Below are 20247 nucleotides of genomic sequence, written 5' to 3' on the forward strand. Positions count from 1 at the left end.
GCATAGTGGACAAAGGAAGATAGGAACCGACAGCCTTGTGGTTGGGTTCAGATAGTGAACCCCTGTGTCTATCTCACAGTAAGGGAGCAGGAAGGATAGAGGATTCGTTAACGGGCCAAAAACAGAGAGTAGGGATAAACGGGTCATTCTCAGGTTGGCAGGCTGTAACCAGTGGGGTGCCGCAGGGATCAGTGCTTGGGCCTCAGCTGTTTACAATCTATATTAATGACTTAGATGAAAGGACCGAGTGTAATGTATCCAAGTTTGCTGACGATGCAAAACTAGGTGGGAAAGTAAGCTGTGAGGTGGACACAGAGTCTGCAAAGGGATATAGACAGGTTAAGTGAATGGGCAAGAAGGTGGCAGATGGAGTATAATGTGGGGAAATGTGAGGTTATTCATTTTGGTGGGCAGAATAGAAAAACAGAATGTTTTTTAAATGGTGAGAAACCATTAAATGTTGGTGTTCAGAGAATTTTGGGAGCCCTCGTACAAGGAACACAAAAAGTTAACATGCAGGTACAGCAAGCAATTAGGAAAGCAAATTGCACGTTGGAGTACAAGAGTAAGAAGTCTTACTACAATTGTACAGGGCTTTGGTGAGACCTCACCTGGAGTTCTGTGTACAGTTTTGGTCTCCGTATCTAAGGAAGGATATACTTGCCTCAGAGACGGTGCAACAAAGGTTCACTAGATTAATTCCTGGGATGAGAGGGGTTTTGATATATTCATTCATGGGATGTGGGCGTCGCTGGCGAGGCCGGCATTTATTGCCCATCCCTAATTGCCCTTGAGAAGGTGGTGGTGAGCCGCCTTCTTGAACCATTGTAGTCCGTGTGGTGAAGGTTCTCCCACAGTGCTGTTAGGGAGGGAGTTCCAGGATTTTGACCCAGCGACGATGAAGGAACGGCGATATATTTCCAAGTCGGGATGGTGTGTGACTTGGAGGGGAACGTGCAGGTGGTGTTGTTCCCATGTGCCTGCTGCCCTTGTCCTTCTAGGTGGTAGAGGTCGCGGGTTTGGGAGGTGCTGTCGAAGAAGCCTTGGCGAGTTGCTGCAGTGCATCCTGTGGATGGTACACACTGCAGCCACAGTGCGCCGGTGGTGAAGGGAGTGAATGTTTAGGATGATGGATGGGGTGCCAATCAAGCGGGCTGCTTTGTCCTGGATGGTGTCGAGCTTCTTGAGTGTTGTTGGAGCTGCACTCATCCAGGCAAGTGGAGAGTATTCCATCACACTCCTGGCTTGTGCCTTGTAGATGGTGGAAAGGCTTTAAGGCTTTGGGGAGTCAGGAGATGAGTCACTCGCTGCAGAATACCCAGCCTCTGACCTGCTCTTGTAGCCACAGTATTTATATCGTTGGTCCAGTTAAGTTTCTGGTCAATGGTGACCCCCAGGATGTTGATGGTGGGGGATTCAGCGATGGTAATGCCGTTGAAGGTAAAGGAGAAGTAGTTATACTCTCTCTTGTTGGAGATGGTCATTGCCTGGCACTTGTCTGGCGTGAATGTTACTTGTCACTTATCAGCCCAAGCCTGATTGGTGTCCAGGTCTTGCTGTATGCAGGCACAGACTGCTTCATTATCTGAGAGGTTGCGAATGGAACTGAACACTGTGCAATCATCAGCGAACATCCCCATTTCTGACCTTTTGAGAGAGCGAGGGTCATTGACGAAGCAGCTGAAGATGGTTGGGCCTAGGACACTGCCCTGAGGAACTCCTGCAGCAATGTCCTGGGGCTGAGATGATTGGCCTCCAACAACCACTACCATCTTCCTTTGTGCTAGGTATGACTCCAGCCACTGGAGAGTTTTCCCCTTGATTCCCATTGACTTCAGTCGGGCTCCTTAGTGCCACACTCAGTCAAATGCTGCCTTGATGTCAAGATGTGGAGATGCCGGTGATGGACTGGGGTTGACAATTGTAAACAATTTTACAACACCAAGTTATAGTCCAGCAATTTTATTTTAAATTCACAAGCTTTCGGAGATTTTCTCCTTCCTCAGGCAAATGTTTCAAGAGCTCCTTGAAGCCTACGCATTTATACATATTGAACAATACATGGTGTTTACAGACTGCCCCTGCAACTGCCCGTTGCCAAGGCAATCACCGTGTTCAGACAGAGAGGTGTCACCTGCAGAACCCCCGAATACACATTCAACAAAAAAACAAACAGGGAAAAAAAAGAGAAAAAAAAACACACAGAGAGAGGCAGAAACATCCGGAAGGCAGAGAGAGCCAGCAAATGACCCATTATATTAAAAACAGATAACATTTGTTCGCTGGTGGGGTAACGTGTAGCGTGACATGAACCCAAGATCCCGGTTGAGGCCGTCCTCATGGGTGCGGAACTTGGCTATCAATTTCTGCTCGACGATTTTGCGTTGTCGTGTGTCTCGAAGGCCGCCTTGGAGTACGCTTACCCGAAGGTCGGTGGATGAATGTCCATGACTGCTGAAGTGTTCCCCGACTGGGAGGGAACCCTCCTGTTTGGCGATTGTTGCGCGGTGTCCGTTCATCCGTTGTCGCAGCGTCTGCATGGTCTCGCCAATGTACCATGCTCTGGGGCATCCTTTCCTGCAACGTATGAGGTAGACAACGTTGGCCGAGTCACAGGAGTATGAACCATGCACCTGGTGGGTGGTGTCATCTCGTGTGATGGTGGTATCTGTGTCGATGATCTGGCATGTCTTGCAGAGGTTACCGTGGCAGGGTTGTGTGGCGTCGTGGACGCTGTTCTCTTGAAAGCTAGGTAGTTTGCTGCGAACAATGGTCTGTTTGAGGTTGGGTGGCTGTTTAAAGGCGAGTAGTGGAGGTGTGGGGATGGCCATAGCGAGGTGTTTGTCCTCATTGATGACATGTTGAAGGCTGCGGAGAACATGGCGTAGTTTCTCCGCTCCGGGGAAGTACTGGACGACAAAGGGTACTCTGTTGGTTGCGTCCCGTGTTAGTCTCCTGAGGAGGTCTATGCGATTTTTTGCTGTGGCCCGTCGGAACTGTCGATCGATGAGTCGAGCGTCATATCCCGTTCTTACTAGGGCGTCTTTCAGCGTCTGTAGGTGTCCATCGCGTTCCTCCTCGTCTGAGCAGACCCTGTGTATTCGCAGGGCCTGTCCATAGGGGATGGCCTCTTTGACGTGGTTAGGGTGGAAGCTGGAAAAGTGGAGCATCGTGAGGTTGTCCGTGGGCTTGCGGTAGAGTGAGGTGCTGAGGTGCCCGTCTTTGATGGAGATTCGTGTGTCCAAGAAAGAAACTGATTCTGAGGAGTAGTCCATGGTGAGCTTGATGGTGGGATGGAACTTGTTGATGTTATCGTGTAGTCTCTTTAGTGATTCCTTGCCGTGGGTCCATAGAAAGAAAATGTCGTCGATGTATCTGGTGTATAGTGTTGGTTGGAGGTCTTGTGCAGTGAAGAAGTCCTGCTCGAACTTGTGCATGAAAATGTTGGCGTATTGGGGTGCGAATTTGGTCCCCATGGCTGTTCCGTGTGTTTGGGTAAAGAACTGGTTATCGAAGGTGAAGACATTGTGATCCAGGATGAAGCGGATGAGTTGTAGGATGGCTTCCGGAGATTGGCTGTTGTTGGTGTTGAGTATTGATGCTGTCGCAGCGATGCCGTCATCGTGGGGGATACTGGTGTATAGTGCCGAGACGTCCATCGTGGTGAGAAGTGTTCCTGGTTCAACTGGTCCGTGGGTACTGAGTTTTTGTAGGAAGTCTGTAGTGTCACGACAGAAGCTGGGGGTTCCCTGTACGATGGGTTTCAGGATGCCCTCGATGTATCCAGAGAGGTTCTCACACAGGGTTCCGTTGCCTGATACGATGGGACGTCCGGGTGTGTTGGCTTTGTGTATCTTTGGGAGGCAGTAGAAGTCTCCCACGCGGGGATTACGTGGGATGAGAATGCGTAGGATGCTTTGAAGGTCTGGATCGAAGGTCTTGATCAGTTTGTTGAGCTGGTGGGTGTGTTCTTTGGTCGGATCTGCGGGTAACCGTCTGTAGTGTTCCTGGTTGTCCAGTTGTCGGTATGCTTCTTTGCAATAGTCTGTTCTGTTCTGTATGACTATGGCTCCTCCTTTGTCCGCTGGTTTGATGACGATGTTGCGGTTGGTCTTGAGAGCGTTGATGGCGTTGCGTTGTGCTCGGGTGACATTCTGGACTGTCTTCTGAGTGCGGCTGATGAATCTGGCATTGACGCATTTCCTGACAGCTTGAGCATACATGTCCAGCTGAGGGCAGCGACCCTCCGGAGGAGTCCAGTTTGACTCTTTCCTCTTCGGTTGCTGTACCGCGGATCCCTCTGTCTGCTGTTCCGGATCGTCGATTGTCTCATTGGGTTCGCTGCTGAAATCTTGGGGTTTGTGGTAGAATTCCCGGAGCCTCATTCTCCTGATGAATTCCTCTGTGTCCGCCGCGAGACTAGTGGGGTCCATTTTGGTAGTGGGGCAGAAATTGAGCCCTCGGCTGAGAACTTCGATTTCGTCTGGTTGAAGGGTGTGGTCGGATAAATTGACAATAGACTTCCCTGTGGTTGCAACCGTGGTACCAGGGGAAGCTTGGTCGTTGCTGGTGGTGATGCCGAGTTTCTCAAGCTTCCTGCTCTTGGTTTTCATGTAGGCAGCGTAGTTCCGTTGCCTCGTCTGTTTGGCGGTATAACGTAGCTGGTCAGGCAACGGAACCCTGTGTGAGAACCTCTCTGGATACATCGAGGGCATCCTGAAACCCATCGTACAGGGAACCCCCAGCTTCTGTCGTGACACTACAGACTTCCTACAAAAACTCAGTACCCACGGACCAGTTGAACCAGGAACACTTCTCACCACGATGGACGTCTCGGCACTATACACCAGTATCCCCCACGATGACGGCATCGCTGCGACAGCATCAATACTCAACACCAACAACAGCCAATCTCCGGAAGCCATCCTACAACTCATCCGCTTCATCCTGGATCACAATGTCTTCACCTTCGATAACCAGTTCTTTACCCAAACACACGGAACAGCCATGGGGACCAAATTCGCACCCCAATACGCCAACATTTTCATGCACAAGTTCGAGCAGGACTTCTTCACTGCACAAGACCTCCAACCAACACTATACACCAGATACATCGACGACATTTTCTTTCTATGGACCCACGGCAAGGAATCACTAAAGAGACTACACGATAACATCAACAAGTTCCATCCCACCATCAAGCTCACCATGGACTACTCCTCAGAATCAGTTTCTTTCTTGGACACACGAATCTCCATCAAAGACGGGCACCTCAGCACCTCACTCTACCGCAAGCCCACGGACAACCTCACGATGCTCCACTTTTCCAGCTTCCACCCTAACCACGTCAAAGAGGCCATCCCCTATGGACAGGCCCTGCGAATACACAGGGTCTGCTCAGACGAGGAGGAACGCGATGGACACCTACAGACGCTGAAAGACGCCCTAGTAAGAACGGGATATGACGCTCGACTCATCGATCGACAGTTCCGACGGGCCACAGCAAAAAATCGCATAGACCTCCTCAGGAGACTAACACGGGACGCAACCAACAGAGTACCCTTTGTCGTCCAGTACTTCCCCGGAGCGGAGAAACTACGCCATGTTCTCCGCAGCCTTCAACATGTCATCAATGAGGACAAACACCTCGCTATGGCCATCCCCACACCTCCACTACTCGCCTTTAAACAGCCACCCAACCTCAAACAGACCATTGTTCGCAGCAAACTACCTAGCTTTCAAGAGAACAGCGTCCACGACGCCACACAACCCTGCCACGGTAACCTCTGCAAGACATGCCAGATCATCGACACAGATACCACCATCACACGAGATGACACCACCCACCAGGTGCATGGTTCATACTCCTGTGACTCGGCCAACGTTGTCTACCTCATACGTTGCAGGAAAGGATGCCCCAGAGCATGGTACATTGGCGAGACCATGCAGACGCTGCGACAACGGATGAACGGACACCGCGCAACAATCGCCAAACAGGAGGGTTCCCTCCCAGTCGGGGAACACTTCAGCAGTCATGGACATTCATCCACCGACCTTCGGGTAAGCGTACTCCAAGGCGGCCTTCGAGACACACGACAACGCAAAATCGTCGAGCAGAAATTGATAGCCAAGTTCCGCACCCATGAGGACAGCCTCAACCGGGATCTTGGGTTCATGTCACGCTACACGTTACCCCACCAGCGAACAAATGTTATCTGTTTTTAATATAATGGGTCATTTGCTGGCTCTCTCTGCCTTCCGGATGTTTCTGCCTCTCTCTGTGTTTTTTTTTCTCTGTTTTTTTTCCCTGTTTGTTTTTTTGTTGAATGTGTATTCGGGGGTTCTGCAGGTGACACCTCTCTGTCTGAACACGGTGATTGCCTTGGCAACGGGCAGTTGCAGGGGCAGTCTGTAAACACCATGTATTGTTCAATATGTATAAATGCGTAGGCTTCAAGGAGCTCTTGAAACATTTGCCTGAGGAAGGAGAAAATCTCCGAAAGCTTGTGAATTTAAAATAAAATTGCTGGACTATAACTTGGTGTTGTAAAATTGTTTACAATTGATGTCAAGGGCAGTAACTCTCACCTCACTTCTGGAATTCAGCTCTTTTGTCCATGTTTGGACCAAGGCTGTAATGAGGTCTGGAGCTGAGTGGTCCTGGCGGAACCGAAACTGAGCATCGGTGAGCAGGTTATTGGTGAGTAAGTGCCGCTTGATAGCACTGTCGACGACACCTTCCATCACTTTGCTGATGATTGAGAGTAGACTGATGGGGCGGTAATTGGCCGGATTGGATTTGTCCTGCTTTTTGTGGACAGGAAATACCTGGGCAATTTTCCCATGGAAATAGTGGATGCATTAGTTGTCATCTTCAAAAATTCTATAGATTATGGAACAGTTCCTGCAAATTGGAGGGTGGCAAATGTAACCCCACTATTTAAAAAAGGAGGGAGGGAGAAAACAGGGAACGACAGACCGGTTAGCCTAACATCAGTAGCAGGGAAAATGCTAGAATCTGTTATAAAGGATGTGATAACCGGACATTTCGAAAATATCAACGGAATTAGACAAAGTCAACATGGATTTATGAAAGGGAAATCATATTTGACAACCTACTGGAGTTTTTTGAGGATGTAACTGGTAGAATAGATAAGGGAGAACCAGTGGATGTGGTTTATTTGGATTTTCAGAAGGCCTTTGATAAAGTCCCACACAAGAGGTTAGTGTGCAAAATTAAAGCACATGGGATTGGGGGGAATATACTGGCATGGATTGAGAATTGGTTAACAGACAGGAAACAGAGAGTAGGAATAAATGGTTCTTTCTCGGGGTGGCAGGCAGTGACTAGGGGGGTATCGCAGGGATCAGTGCTTGGGCCCCAGCTATTCACAATATATATCAATGATTTGGATGAGGGAACCAAATGTAATATTTCCAAGTTTGCTGACGACACAAAACTAGGTGGGATCGTGAGTTGTGAGGAGGATGCAAAGAGGCTTCAAGGCGATTTAGACAAGTTGAGTGAGTGGGCAAATACATGGCAGAGCAGTATAATGTGGATAAATGTGAATGTACAAAGGGACCTGGGTGTCCTTGTACACCAGTCACTGAAAGCAAACATGCAGGTGCAGCAAGCAGTTAGGAAGGCAAATGGTATGTCGGCCTTCATTGCAAGAGGATTTGAGTACAGGAGCAAGGATGTCTTACTGCAGTTATACAGGGCCTTGGTGAGACCTCACCTGGAGTATTGTGTGCAGTTTTGGTCTCCTTACCTAAGAAAGGATATACTTGCCACAGAGGGAGTGCAGCGAAGGTTCACCAGACTGATTCCTGGGATGGCAGGACTGTCGTATGAGGAGAGAATGGGTCGACTAGGCCTGTATTCACTCGAGTTTAGAAGAATGAGAGGGGATCTCATTGAAACATATAAAATTCTGACAGGGCTAGACAGACTGGCTGAGGGGTCACAGTCTCAGGATACGGTGTAGGACATTTAGGACTGAAATGAGGAGAAATTTCTTCACTCAGAGGGTGGTGAACCTGTGCAATTCTCTACCACAGAAGGCTGTGGAGGCCAAGTCACTGAATATATTTAAGAAGGAGCTGGATGGATTTCTAGACACAAAAGGCATCAAGGGGTATGGGGAGAGAGCGGGAATATGGTATTGAGATGGAGGATCAGCCGTGATCATATTGAATGGCGGAGCAGGCTCGAAGGGCCGAATGGCCTTCTCCTGCTCCTATTTTCTATGTTTCTATGTTTCCACATTGTCGGGTAGATGCCAGTGTTGTAGCTGTACTGGAACAGCTTGGCTAGAGGCGCAGCTAGTTCTGGAGCACAAGTCTTCAGCACTACAGCTGGGATGTTGTCGGGGCCGGTAGCCGTTGCTGTATCCAGTGCACTCAGCCGTTTCTTGATATCATGGGGAGTGAATCGAATTGGCTGAAGACTGGCTTCTGTGATGGTGGGGATATTGGGAGGAGGCTGAGATGGATCATCCACTCGGCACTTCTGGCTGAAGATGGTTGTAAACGCTTCAGCCTTGTCTTTTGCACTCACGTGCTGGACTCGGCCATCATTGAGGATGGGGATGTTTACAGAGCCTCCTCCTCCCGTTAGTTGTTTAATTGTCCACCACCATTCACGACTGGATGTGGCAGGACTGTAGAGCTTTGATCTGATCCGTTGGTTGTGGAATCGCTTGGCTCTGTCTGTAGCATGTTGCTTCCGCTGTTTAGCATGCATGTTCTGAATCTACCCCATTTAGCATGGTGGTGATGCCACACAACACGTTGAATGGTGTCCTCAGTGTGAAGACGGGTCTTCGTCTTCACAAGGACTGTGCGGTGGTCACTTGTGTTGGTTCGCTCACTACCTGTCGCAGGCCCAGTCTAGCAGCTATGTCCTACAGGACTCGGCCAGCTGTGGTGCTACCGAGCCACTCTTGGTGATGGACAAGTCCCCAGACGTTAGTGAGGAGGACTTTGCAGGGTCGACTGGGCTTGATTTGCCTTTGTCGTGTCCGGTGCCTAGTGGTCTGATGCTAGGTGGTCCGTCCGTTTTTTTTCTTATTGCGACTTTATGAAGTGAGATTGTTCAACTGATTGGCTTGCTGGGCTGAAAGTGGGGATATTGTCATTGACAATGGGGAAATGGCGGATATGTTGAATAATTACTTTGCGTCAGTATTTACAGTAGAAAAAGAGGATAGCATGCCGGAAATCCCAAGAAAACTAATATTGAATAGGGGACAGGGACTCAATAAAATTAACATAAGTAAAGCAACAGTAATGAAGAAAATAATAGCACTAAAGAGTGACAAATCCTCAGGACCAGATGGTTTCCATCCCAGGGTTTTAAAGGAAGTAGGTGAGCACATTGCAGATGCCCTAACTATAATCTTTCAAAGTTCTCTCGATTCAGGAACTGTCCCTCTGGATTGGAAAATTGCACATGTCACTCCGCTTTTTAAGAAAGGAGAGAGAGGGAAACCAGGGAATTATAGGCCAGTTAGCCTAACATCTGTTGTGGGGAAATGCTGGAGTCTATAATTAAGGATAGGGCGACTGAACACCTCGAGAATTTTCAGTTAATCAGAGAGAGCCAGCATGGATTTGTGAAAGGTTGGTCGTGCCTGACAAACCTGATTGAATTTTTTGAAGAGGTGACTGAAGTAGTGGACAGGGGAATGTCAATGGATGTTATTTATATGGACTTCCAGAAGGCATTTGATAAGGTCCCACATAAGAGGCTGTCAGCTAAGATAGAAGCCCATGGAATCGAGGGAAAAGTACGGACTTGGTTAGGAAGTTGGCTGAGCGAAAGGCGACAGAGAGTAGGGATAATGGGAAGGTACTCACATTGGCAGGTTGTGACTAGTGGAGTCCCGCAGGGATCTGTCTTGGGGCCTCAATTATTCACAATATTTATTAATGACTTAGATGAAGGCATAGAAAGTCTCATATCTAAGTTTGCCGATGACACAAAGATTGGTGGCATTGTAAGCAGTGTAGATGAAAACATAAAATTACAAAATGATATCGATAGATTAGGTGAATGGGCAAAACTGTGGCAAATGGGATTCAATGTAGACAAATGTGAGGTTATCCACTTTGTATCAAAAAAGGATAGAACAGGGTACTTTCTAAATGGTAAAAAGTTAAAAACTGTGGATGTCCAAAGGGACTTAGGGGTTCAGGTACATAGATCATTGAAGTGTCATGAACAGGTGCAGAAAATAATCAAGAAGGCGAATGGAATGCTGGCCTTTATATCTGGAGGACTAGAGTACAAGGGGGCAGAAGTTATGCTGCAGCTATACAAAACCCTGGTTAGACCGCACCTGGAGTACTGTGAGCAGTTCTGGGCACCGCACTTTCGGAAGGACATAATGGCCTTGGAGGGAGTGCAACGTAGGTTTACTAGAATGATACCCGGACTTCAAGGGTTAAGTTACGAGGAGAGATTACACAAATTGGGGTTGTATTCTCTAGAGTTTCGAAGGTTAAGGGGTGATCTGATCGAAGTTTACAAGATATTAAGGGGAACGGATAGGATGGATAGAGAGAAACTATTTCCGCTGGTTGGGGATTCTAGGAGTAGGGGGCACAGTCTAAAAATTAGAGCCAGACCTTTCAGGAGTGAGATTAGAAAATATTTCTACACACAAAGGGTGGCAGAAGTTTGGAACTCTCTTCCGCAAACGGCAATTGATACTAGCTCAATTGCTAAATTTAAATGTGAGATAGATAGCTTTTTGGCAACCAAAGGTATTAAGGGATATGGGCCAAAGGCAGGTATATGGAGTTAGATCACAGATCAGACATGATCTTATCAAATGGCGGAGCAGACACGAGGGGCTGAATGGCCTACTCCTGTTCCTATGTTCCTATTTCAGAGGGTGATTAATAAATCAAACACATTGAAGTCACATATAGGCCAGACGGGTACGGACATTAGTGAACAAGATGGGTTTTTACAACAATCCGGTATCATATTACTGATACTAATTTTTTTCCCACCAGATTTTATTTAATTAATTGATTTTAAATTCCCCAGCTACCGTGGTGGGATTTGAACTCATGACTCCAGATTATTAGTCCAGTAACATAACCACTATGCTACCGTACCCGTTTTCCTATGAGGAGAGGTTAAGTAGTAGAGGGGTCACTGACCCCTCTGCTAAGGGAAATAGGTCCTTCCTACTCACTATCTGGGCCCCTCATAATTTTATATACCTCAATTAAATCTCCCCTCAGCTCCCTTTGTTCCAAATAAATCAACCCCAGCCTATCCAACCTTTCCTCAAAGCTAAAATTCTCCAGTCCTGGCAACATCCTCGTAAATCTCCTCTGTACCCTCTCTAGTGCAATCACATCTTTCCATTAATGTGACCAGAACTGTGTGCAGTACTCAAGCTGTGACCTAACCAATGTTTTATACAGTTCTAGCATAACCTCTCTGCTCTTATATTCTATGCCTCGGCTAATAAAGTAAAGTATTCCATATGTCTTATCTACCTGTCCTGCTACTTCAGGAATCTGTGGACATGCACTCCAAGGTCCCTCACTTCCTCTGCACCTCTCAGTATCCTCCCACTTATTGTGTATTCCCCGTGCCTTGTTTGCTCTCCCCAAATGCATTACCTCACACTTCTCTGGATTGAATTCCATTTGCCACTTTTCTGCCCACCTGACCAGTCCATTGATATCTTCCTGCAGTCTACAGCTTTCCTCCTCACTATCAACTACACGGCCTATCTTTGTATCATCTGCAAACTTCTTAATCATGCCCCCTACATTTAAGTATAATTTATGAACATATTCCACAAAAAGCAAGGGACCTCGTACTGAGCCCTGCGGAACCCACTGGAAACAGCCTTCCAGTCGCAAAAACACCCGTCGACCATTACCCTTTGCTTCCTGCCACTGAGCCAATTTTGGATCCAACTTGCCACTTTCCCTTGGATCCCATGGGCTTGTACTTTTTTGACCAGTCTGCCACTTGGGACCTTGTCAAAAGCCTTGCTAAAATCCATGTAGACTACATCAAATGCATTACCCTCATCGACCCTCCTTGTTACCTCCTCAAAAAATTCAATCAAGTTGGTCAGACACGGCCTTCCCTTAATAAATCCATGCTGACTGTCCTTGATTAATCCCTGTCGATTTATCCTGTCCCGCAGAATTGTTTCCAATAATTTGCCCATCACCGAGGTTGGACTGACTGGCCTGTAATTACTCGGTCTATCTCTTTCTCCCTTTTGAAACAATGGTACAACGTTCGCAGTCCTCCAATCCTCCGGCACCACGCCTGTATCCAGTGAGGATTGGAAAATGACGGTCAGAGCCTCCGCTATTTCCTCCCTTGCTTCTCTAACAGCCTGGGATACATTTCATCCGGGCCTGTAACAGGAGCAGGAAGGACTCAGTGACCTGGGCACTCTGTCTGATTCCCGTGATGGGTGGTTGATCAGGATACCCACAGGCATTCCTCGCCAGCCTGGAAACCTGACACTTACCGGATGCCCTCGACCACAATCTCCACCAGTAAGTCGTCAGGAACACTCTTCCCTTTCCTCAGCAACTTGGCAGCTCTTGCACCCAGCAGGGCCCTGGCAGTGGGCTGTAAGAGTAAACACCAGTCAACTTACCAAATCCAATCCTAATGGAGCAGGCACAGGACACACAGTGATATACTGCATCGAACCATAGAAAAGATACAGCACAGAAGGGGGCCATTCGGCCCATCGTGTCCGCGCCGGCTCGAAGAACAACCAGGTGCCCATTCTAATCCCATCTTCCAGCACCCGGTCCGTAGCCCTGCAGCTTACAGCACTTTAGGTGCAGGTCCAGGTACTTTTAAAAAGAGTTGATGGTCCCTGCCTCTACCACCAATTCGGGCAGTGAATTCCATACACCCACCACCCTCTGGGTAAAAAAGTTTTTCCTCATGTCCCCTCTAATCCTTCCGCCAATCAGCTTAAATCTATGTCCTCGAGTTCTTGAACTCTCCGCTAGGGGAAACAGGTACTTCCTGTCTACTCTATCTGGGCCCCTCATAATTTTGTACACCTCAATCAAGTCTCCCCTCAGCCTCCTCTGCTCCAAGGAAAACAACCCCAGTCTATCCAATCTCTCCTCGTAGCTGCAATTTTCAAGCCCTGGCAACATTCTTGTAAATCTCTGCACTCTCTCCACAGCAATTACATCCTTCCTGTAATGTGGTGACCAGAACTGCGCACAATACTCCAGCTGTGGCCTTACCAGCGTTTTATACACTTCCATCATTACATCCCTGCTTTTGTATTCTATACCTCGGCTAATAACGGAGAGCATTCCGTATGCCTTCTTCACAACCTTATCTACCTGTACTGCCACCTTCAGGGACCTGTGCACATGCACTCCAAGGTCTCTCACTTCCTCTGCCCCTCTCAATATATTCCCGTTTACTGCGTATTCCCTTTTACTGTTTGCCCTCCCTAAGTGCATTACCTCACACTTCTCCGGGTTGAACTCCATTTGCCACTTTTCCGCCCACTCCACCAACCCATTGATATCTTCTTGGAGTCTACAGCTATCCTCTTCACTATCAACTACACGGCCAATCTTTGTGTCGTCTGCAAATTTGCCAATCATGCCCCCTACATTCAAGTCCAAATCATTAATATATACCACAAACAGCAAGGGACTCAACACTGAGCCCTGTGGCATACCACTGGAAATAGATTACCATGTGCAAAGACATCCATCGACTTTTACACTTTGTTTCCTGTTACTGAGCCAATTTTGGATCCAATTCACCACATTTCCCTGTATCCCATGGGCTTTTACCTTTCTGACCAGTCTGCCATGTGGGACCTTGTCAAATGCCTGACTAAAATCCATGTAGACAACATCCACTGCACTACCCTCATCAATCCTCCTTGTCACTTCCTCAAAAGAATTTAATCAGATTTGTAAGGCATGACCTTCCCTGAACAAATCCATGCTGACTATCCCTGATTAAACCATGCCTTTCCAAGTGACAGTTTATCCTATCTCTCAGTATTGATTCTAATAGTTTGCCCACCACCGAGGTAAGACTGACCGGCCCATAGTTGTTCGGCCTTTCCCTCCTGCCCTTTTTAAACAATGGTACTACATTTGCAGTCTTCCAGTCCTCCGGTACCGCCCCTGTATCTAGTCAGGATTGGAAAATGATCCTCAGAGCATCCGCTGTTTCCTCCCTGACTTCCTTCAATAGCCTGGGAAACAATCCATCCGGCCCTGGTGACTTATCAACTTTCAAGGATTCCAGTCCCTCTAGTACTTCCTCTCTCGTTATGTTTACCTTATCCAATATTTCACACCTCTCCTCTTTAACTACTATGTCCGGATCGTCCCTTTCCTTTGTGAATACGGAGACAAAATATTCATTTAAAACCCTACCCACATCCTCTGCTTCTACACACAAGTTACCCTTATCATCCCTGATAGGTCCCACCTTTTCCTTAGCTATCCTCTTGTTCTTAATGTACTGATAAAACATCTTTGGGTTTTCTTTAATCTTAGTAGCTAATATTTTTTCATGCCCTCTCTTTGCTTTCCTTATTTCCTTTTTTACGTCATCCCTGTACTTTCTATACTCCTTGAGGCTTTCTGCAGTATTTAGTTTTCTGTGACAGTCATAAGCTTTCTTTTTCTGCTTTATCTTGCCCCGTATACTTCGAGACAACCAAGGGGCTCTAAATTTGGCAGTGCCACCCTTTTTCTTTGAGGGGACGTGTCTGCATTGTATCCGTAGAATTTCACTTTTTAGTGCCTCCCACTGGCTTGCCACTGATTTCTCAAGTAGTTGTGTCCAGTCCACTTCTGCCAAATCACCTCTTAGTTCTGTAAAATTTGTCTTCCCCCAATTTAAAACGTTTACTCCTGATTTAACTCTGTCCTTTTCCATAATAATGCTAAAACTAACTGAATTGTGGTCACTATCCCCAATATGGTCACCCACTGTCACTTCACCCACTTGCCCATCTTCATTTCCCAGGACTAAATCTAGAATTGCATTCCCTCTTGTTGGGCTTGTCACGTACTGGCTAAAAAAGTTCTCCTGGACACTGATCAAGAATGTTGCACCCTCTGTGCCCCTCACACTGTTTGAATCCCAGTTGATGTTAGGGTAGTTGAAGTCCCCGACTATTATTGCCCTCTTATTATTGCCCTCAGAAATTTGCCGACATATTTGTTCTTCTATCTCCCTTTCGCTATTCGGGGGTCTATAGTACACTCCTAGTAATGTGACTGTCCCTTTTTTATTTCTTAGCTCAACCCATATGGCCTCGATTGATGATCCATTTAGCAGATCATCCCTTCTCACAACTGGAATTGATTCTTTAACCAATAATGCTACCCCCCTCCTTTTTTACCACTCTATCCTGCCTGAAAACTCTATATCCAGGGATATTGAGCTGACAACATTCTTGTAAATCTCTGCACTCTCTCCACAGCAATTACATCCTTCCTGTAATGTGGTGACCAGAACTGCGCACAATACTCCAGCTGTGGCCTTACCAGCGTTTTATACACTTCCATCATTACATCCCTGCTTTTGTATTCTATACCTCGGCTAATAACGGAGAGCATTCCGTATGCCTTCTTCACAACCTTATCTACCTGTACTGCCACCTTCAGGGACCTGTGCACATGCACTCCAAGGTCTCTCACTTCCTCTGCCCCTCTCAATATATTCCCGTTTACTGCGTATTCCCTTTTACTGTTTGCCCTCCCTAAGTGCATTACCTCACACTTCTCCGGGTTGAACTCCATTTGCCACTTTTCCGCCCACTCCACCAACCCATTGATATCTTCTTGGAGTCTACAGCTATCCTCTTCACTATCAACTACACGGCCAATCTTTGTGTCGTCTGCAAATTTGCCAATCATGCCCCCTACATTCAAGTCCAAATCATTAATATATACCACAAACAGCAAGGGACTCAACACTGAGCCCTGTGGCATACCACTGGAAATAGATTACCATGTGCAAAGACATCCATCGACTTTTACACTTTGTTTCCTGTTACTGAGCCAATTTTGGATCCAATTCACCACATTTCCCTGTATCCCATGGGCTTTTACCTTTCTGACCAGTCTGCCATGTGGGACCTTGTCAAATGCCTGACTAAAATCCATGTAGACAACATCCACTGCACTACCCTCATCAATCCTCCTTGTCACTTCCTCAAAAGAATTTAATCAGATTTGTAAGGCATGACCTTCCCTGAACAAATCCATGCTGACTATCCCTGATTAAACCATGCCTTTCCAAGTGACAGTTTATCCTATCTCTCAGTATTGATTCTAATAGTTTGCCCACCACCGAGGTAAGACTGACCGGCCCATAGTTGTTCGGCCTTTCCCTCCTGCCCTTTTTAAACAATGGTACTACATTTGCAGTCTTCCAGTACTCCGGTACCGCCCCTGTATCTAGTCAGGATTGGAAAATGATCCTCAGAGCATCCGCTGTTTCCTCCCTGACTTCCTTCAATAGCCTGGGAAACAATCCATCCGGCCCTGGTGACTTATCAACTTTCAAGGATTCCAGTCCCTCTAGTACTTCCTCTCTCGTTATGTTTACCTTATCCAATATTTCACACCTCTCCTCTTTAACTACTATGTCCGGATCGTCCCTTTCCTTTGTGAATACGGAGACAAAATATTCATTTAAAACCCTACCCACATCCTCTGCTTCTACACACAAGTTACCCTTATCATCCCTGATAGGTCCCACCTTTTCCTTAGCTATCCTCTTGTTCTTAATGTACTGATAAAACATCTTTGGGTTTTCTTTAATCTTAGTAGCTAATATTTTTTCATGCCCTCTCTTTGCTTTCCTTATTTCCTTTTTTACGTCATCCCTGTACTTTCTATACTCCTTGAGGCTTTCTGCAGTATTTAGTTTTCTGTGACAGTCATAAGCTTTCTTTTTCTGCTTTATCTTGCCCCGTATACTTCGAGACAACCAAGGGGCTCTAAATTTGGCAGTGCCACCCTTTTTCTTTGAGGGGACGTGTCTGCATTGTATCCGTAGAATTTCACTTTTTAGTGCCTCCCACTGGCTTGCCACTGATTTCTCAAGTAGTTGTGTCCAGTCCACTTCTGCCAAATCACCTCTTAGTTCTGTAAAATTTGTCTTCCCCCAATTTAAAACGTTTACTCCTGATTTAACTCTGTCCTTTTCCATAATAATGCTAAAACTAACTGAATTGTGGTCACTATCCCCAATATGGTCACCCACTGTCACTTCACCCACTTGCCCATCTTCATTTCCCAGGACTAAATCTAGAATTGCATTCCCTCTTGTTGGGCTTGTCACGTACTGGCTAAAAAAGTTCTCCTGGACACTGATCAAGAATGTTGCACCCTCTGTGCCCCTCACACTGTTTGAATCCCAGTTGATGTTAGGGTAGTTGAAGTCCCCGACTATTATTGCCCTCTTATTATTGCCCTCAGAAATTTGCCGACATATTTGTTCTTCTATCTCCCTTTCGCTATTCGGGGGTCTATAGTACACTCCTAGTAATGTGACTGTCCCTTTTTTATTTCTTAGCTCAACCCATATGGCCTCGATTGATGATCCATTTAGCAGATCATCCCTTCTCACAACTGGAATTGATTCTTTAACCAATAATGCTACCCCCCTCCTTTTTTACCACTCTATCCTGCCTGAAAACTCTATATCCAGGGATATTGAGCTGACAATTATCCCCCTCTTTAAGCCAGGTTTCCATTATAGCAACGATATCATGCTGCCATGTGTCTATCTGTGCCCTTAGCTCATCTGCTTTGTTTGTAATACTCCTTGCATTGAAGTATATCCCCTTTAACCCCATCAAATTCCTGTGCTGAACACTATTTAACCTTTGCTTCTTTTGCCTTTCTGAGTCACTAACTACGTCACTAACTGCTTTTCTACTTCCCGTTTCCTGGTCTGAATTTGTCCTATCTGTACCTGCCCTTTGGTTCCCATCCCCCTGCCATACTAGTTTAAACCCTCCCCAACAGAACAACAAATGCCCCCGCGAGGATATTGGTCCCGGTCCTGCTCGGGTGTAACCCGTCCAGCTTGTACAGGTCCCGCCTTCCCCAGAACCAGTACCAATGTCCCAGGAATTTAAACCCCTCCCTCCTACACCATCTCTCAAGCCACGCATTCATCTGGTCTCTTCTATTTCTGCTCTCGCTAGCACGTGGCACTGGGAGTAATCCTGAGATTCCTACCTTTTTAATTTATTTCCTAACTCCCTATATTCTGCTTGCAGGACCTCATCCCTTTTTTTTACCGATGTCGTTGGTACCGATATGGACCACGACCTCTGGCTGTTCACCCTCCTCCTTCAGAATGTCCTGCAGCCGCTCCGTGACATCCTTGACCTTAGCACCAGAGAGGCAACATACCATCCTGGAGTCACATCTGCAGCCGCAGAAACACCTATCTGTTCCCCTTACGATGGAAACCCCTATCAATATAGCCCTGCCACTCTTCTTCCTCCCCTCCTGTGCAGCAGAGCCACCCGTGGTGCCCCGAACCTGGCTCTTGCTGCTTTCCCCTGATAAGCCATTTCCCCCAACAGTATCTAAAGCAGAATATCTGTTTGAGAGGGAGATGGCCCCAGGGGACTCCTGCTCTACCTCCCTAGTCCTTTTAATCTGCCTGGCGGTCACCCATTTCCTTTCTGCCTGCGTAATCTTTACCTGCAGTGTGACCACCTCACTGAACGTGCTATCCACGATAGTCTCAGCATCGCAGATGCTCCACAGCGAATCCACCCGCAGCTCCAGCTCCGAAATGCGGTTAGCCAGTAGCTGCAGCTGGACACACTTCCTGCACACATGGTCGCCAGGGACACTGGTAGTGTCCATGACTTCCCACATAGTGCAGGAGGAGCATATCACGGGTGCGAGCTGTGCTGCCATGACTTGCCTTAGATTAAGCTCGTTAGTTACTCCCTTTAAGGAGTTTACTCCTTTAAATTATTCTTAATTTAGAGAATGTTAACTACACTAGGGACCTTGATTCACTAAAAAACACTACTTGCTATAAGACCTGCAGACCTTACAGGCTGCATGATCCCAGCCCATACACAGCGCGGGAGCCCGGGGGGGACGGCGCGGGAGCCCGGGGGGACGATGCGGGAGCCCGGGGGGGACGGCGCGGGAGCCCGGGGGGGACGGCGCGGGAGCCCGGGGGGGACGGCGCGGGAGCCCGGGGGGGACGGCGCGGGAGCCCGGGGGGGACGGCGCGGGAGCCCGGGGGGGACGGCGCGGGAGCCCGGGGGGGACGGCGCGGGAGCCCGGGGGGGACGGCGCGGGAGCCCGGGGGGGACGGCGCGGGAGCCCGGGGGGGACGGCGCGGGAGCCCGGGGGGGACGGCGCGGGAGCCCGGGGGGGACGGCGCGGGAGCCCGGGGGGGACGGCGCGGGAGCCCGGGGGGGACGGCGCGGGAGCCCGGGGGGGACGGCGCGGGAGCCCGGGGGGGACGGCGCGGGAGCCCGGGGGGGACGGCGCGGGAGCCCGGGGCACGATGCGGGAGCCCGGGGGGACGGCGCGGGAGCCCGGGGGGGACGCCCCGGGAGCCCGGGGGGATGGCGCGGGAGCCCGGGGGGATGGCGCGGGAGCCCGGGGGGATGGCGCGGGAGCCCGGGGGACGGCTCGGGAGCCCGGGGGACGGCTCGGGAGCCCGGGGGGACGATGCGGGAGCCCGGGGGGACGATGCGGGAGCCCGGGGGGACGATGCGGGAGCCCGGGGGGACGATGCGGGAGCCCGGGGGGACGATGCGGGAGCCCGGGGGGACGATGCGGGAGCCCGGGGGAGGATGCGGGAGCCCGGGGGGACGATGCGGGAGCCCGGGGGGACGATGCGGGAGCCCGCGGGAGGATGCGGGAGCCCGGGGGGACGATGCGGGAGCCCGGGGGGACGATGCGGGAGCCCGGGGGAGGATGCGGGAGCCCGGGGGGACGATGCGGGAGCCCGGGGGGACGATGCAGGAGCCCAGGGGATGATGAGGGAGCCCGGGGGGACTGCGCGGGAGCCCGGGGGGACGGCGCGGGAGCCCGGGGGACGATGCGGGAGCCCGGGGGACGATGCGGGAGCCCGGGGGGACGATGCGGGAGCCCGGGGGGACGGCGCGGGAGCCCAGGGGGACGATGCGGTAATTCACCAACACAGCTCAGGAGTAAACAATTTGATTGGTTTGAAGAAGC

At 49.0% G+C, this 20247-nt stretch overlaps 1 protein-coding gene across 1 annotated transcript in view; it reads right to left on the minus strand.

Moving 5' to 3' along the window:
* Window positions 1-20247, minus strand: part of spef2 (sperm flagellar 2) — a 326363-nt gene that overhangs the window by 238857 nt on the left and 67259 nt on the right. Inside the window, exon 12 of the mRNA XM_067982078.1 lies at window positions 12525-12628. Within this exon, the coding sequence (XP_067838179.1) occupies window positions 12525-12628 (104 nt within the window). The remainder of the gene's footprint in view (window positions 1-12524; window positions 12629-20247) is intronic.

This window comes from Heptranchias perlo, chromosome 4 (assembly GCF_035084215.1).
Source record: "Heptranchias perlo isolate sHepPer1 chromosome 4, sHepPer1.hap1, whole genome shotgun sequence".
In the NCBI taxonomy this organism is placed as follows: Eukaryota; Metazoa; Chordata; class Chondrichthyes; order Hexanchiformes; family Hexanchidae; genus Heptranchias; species Heptranchias perlo.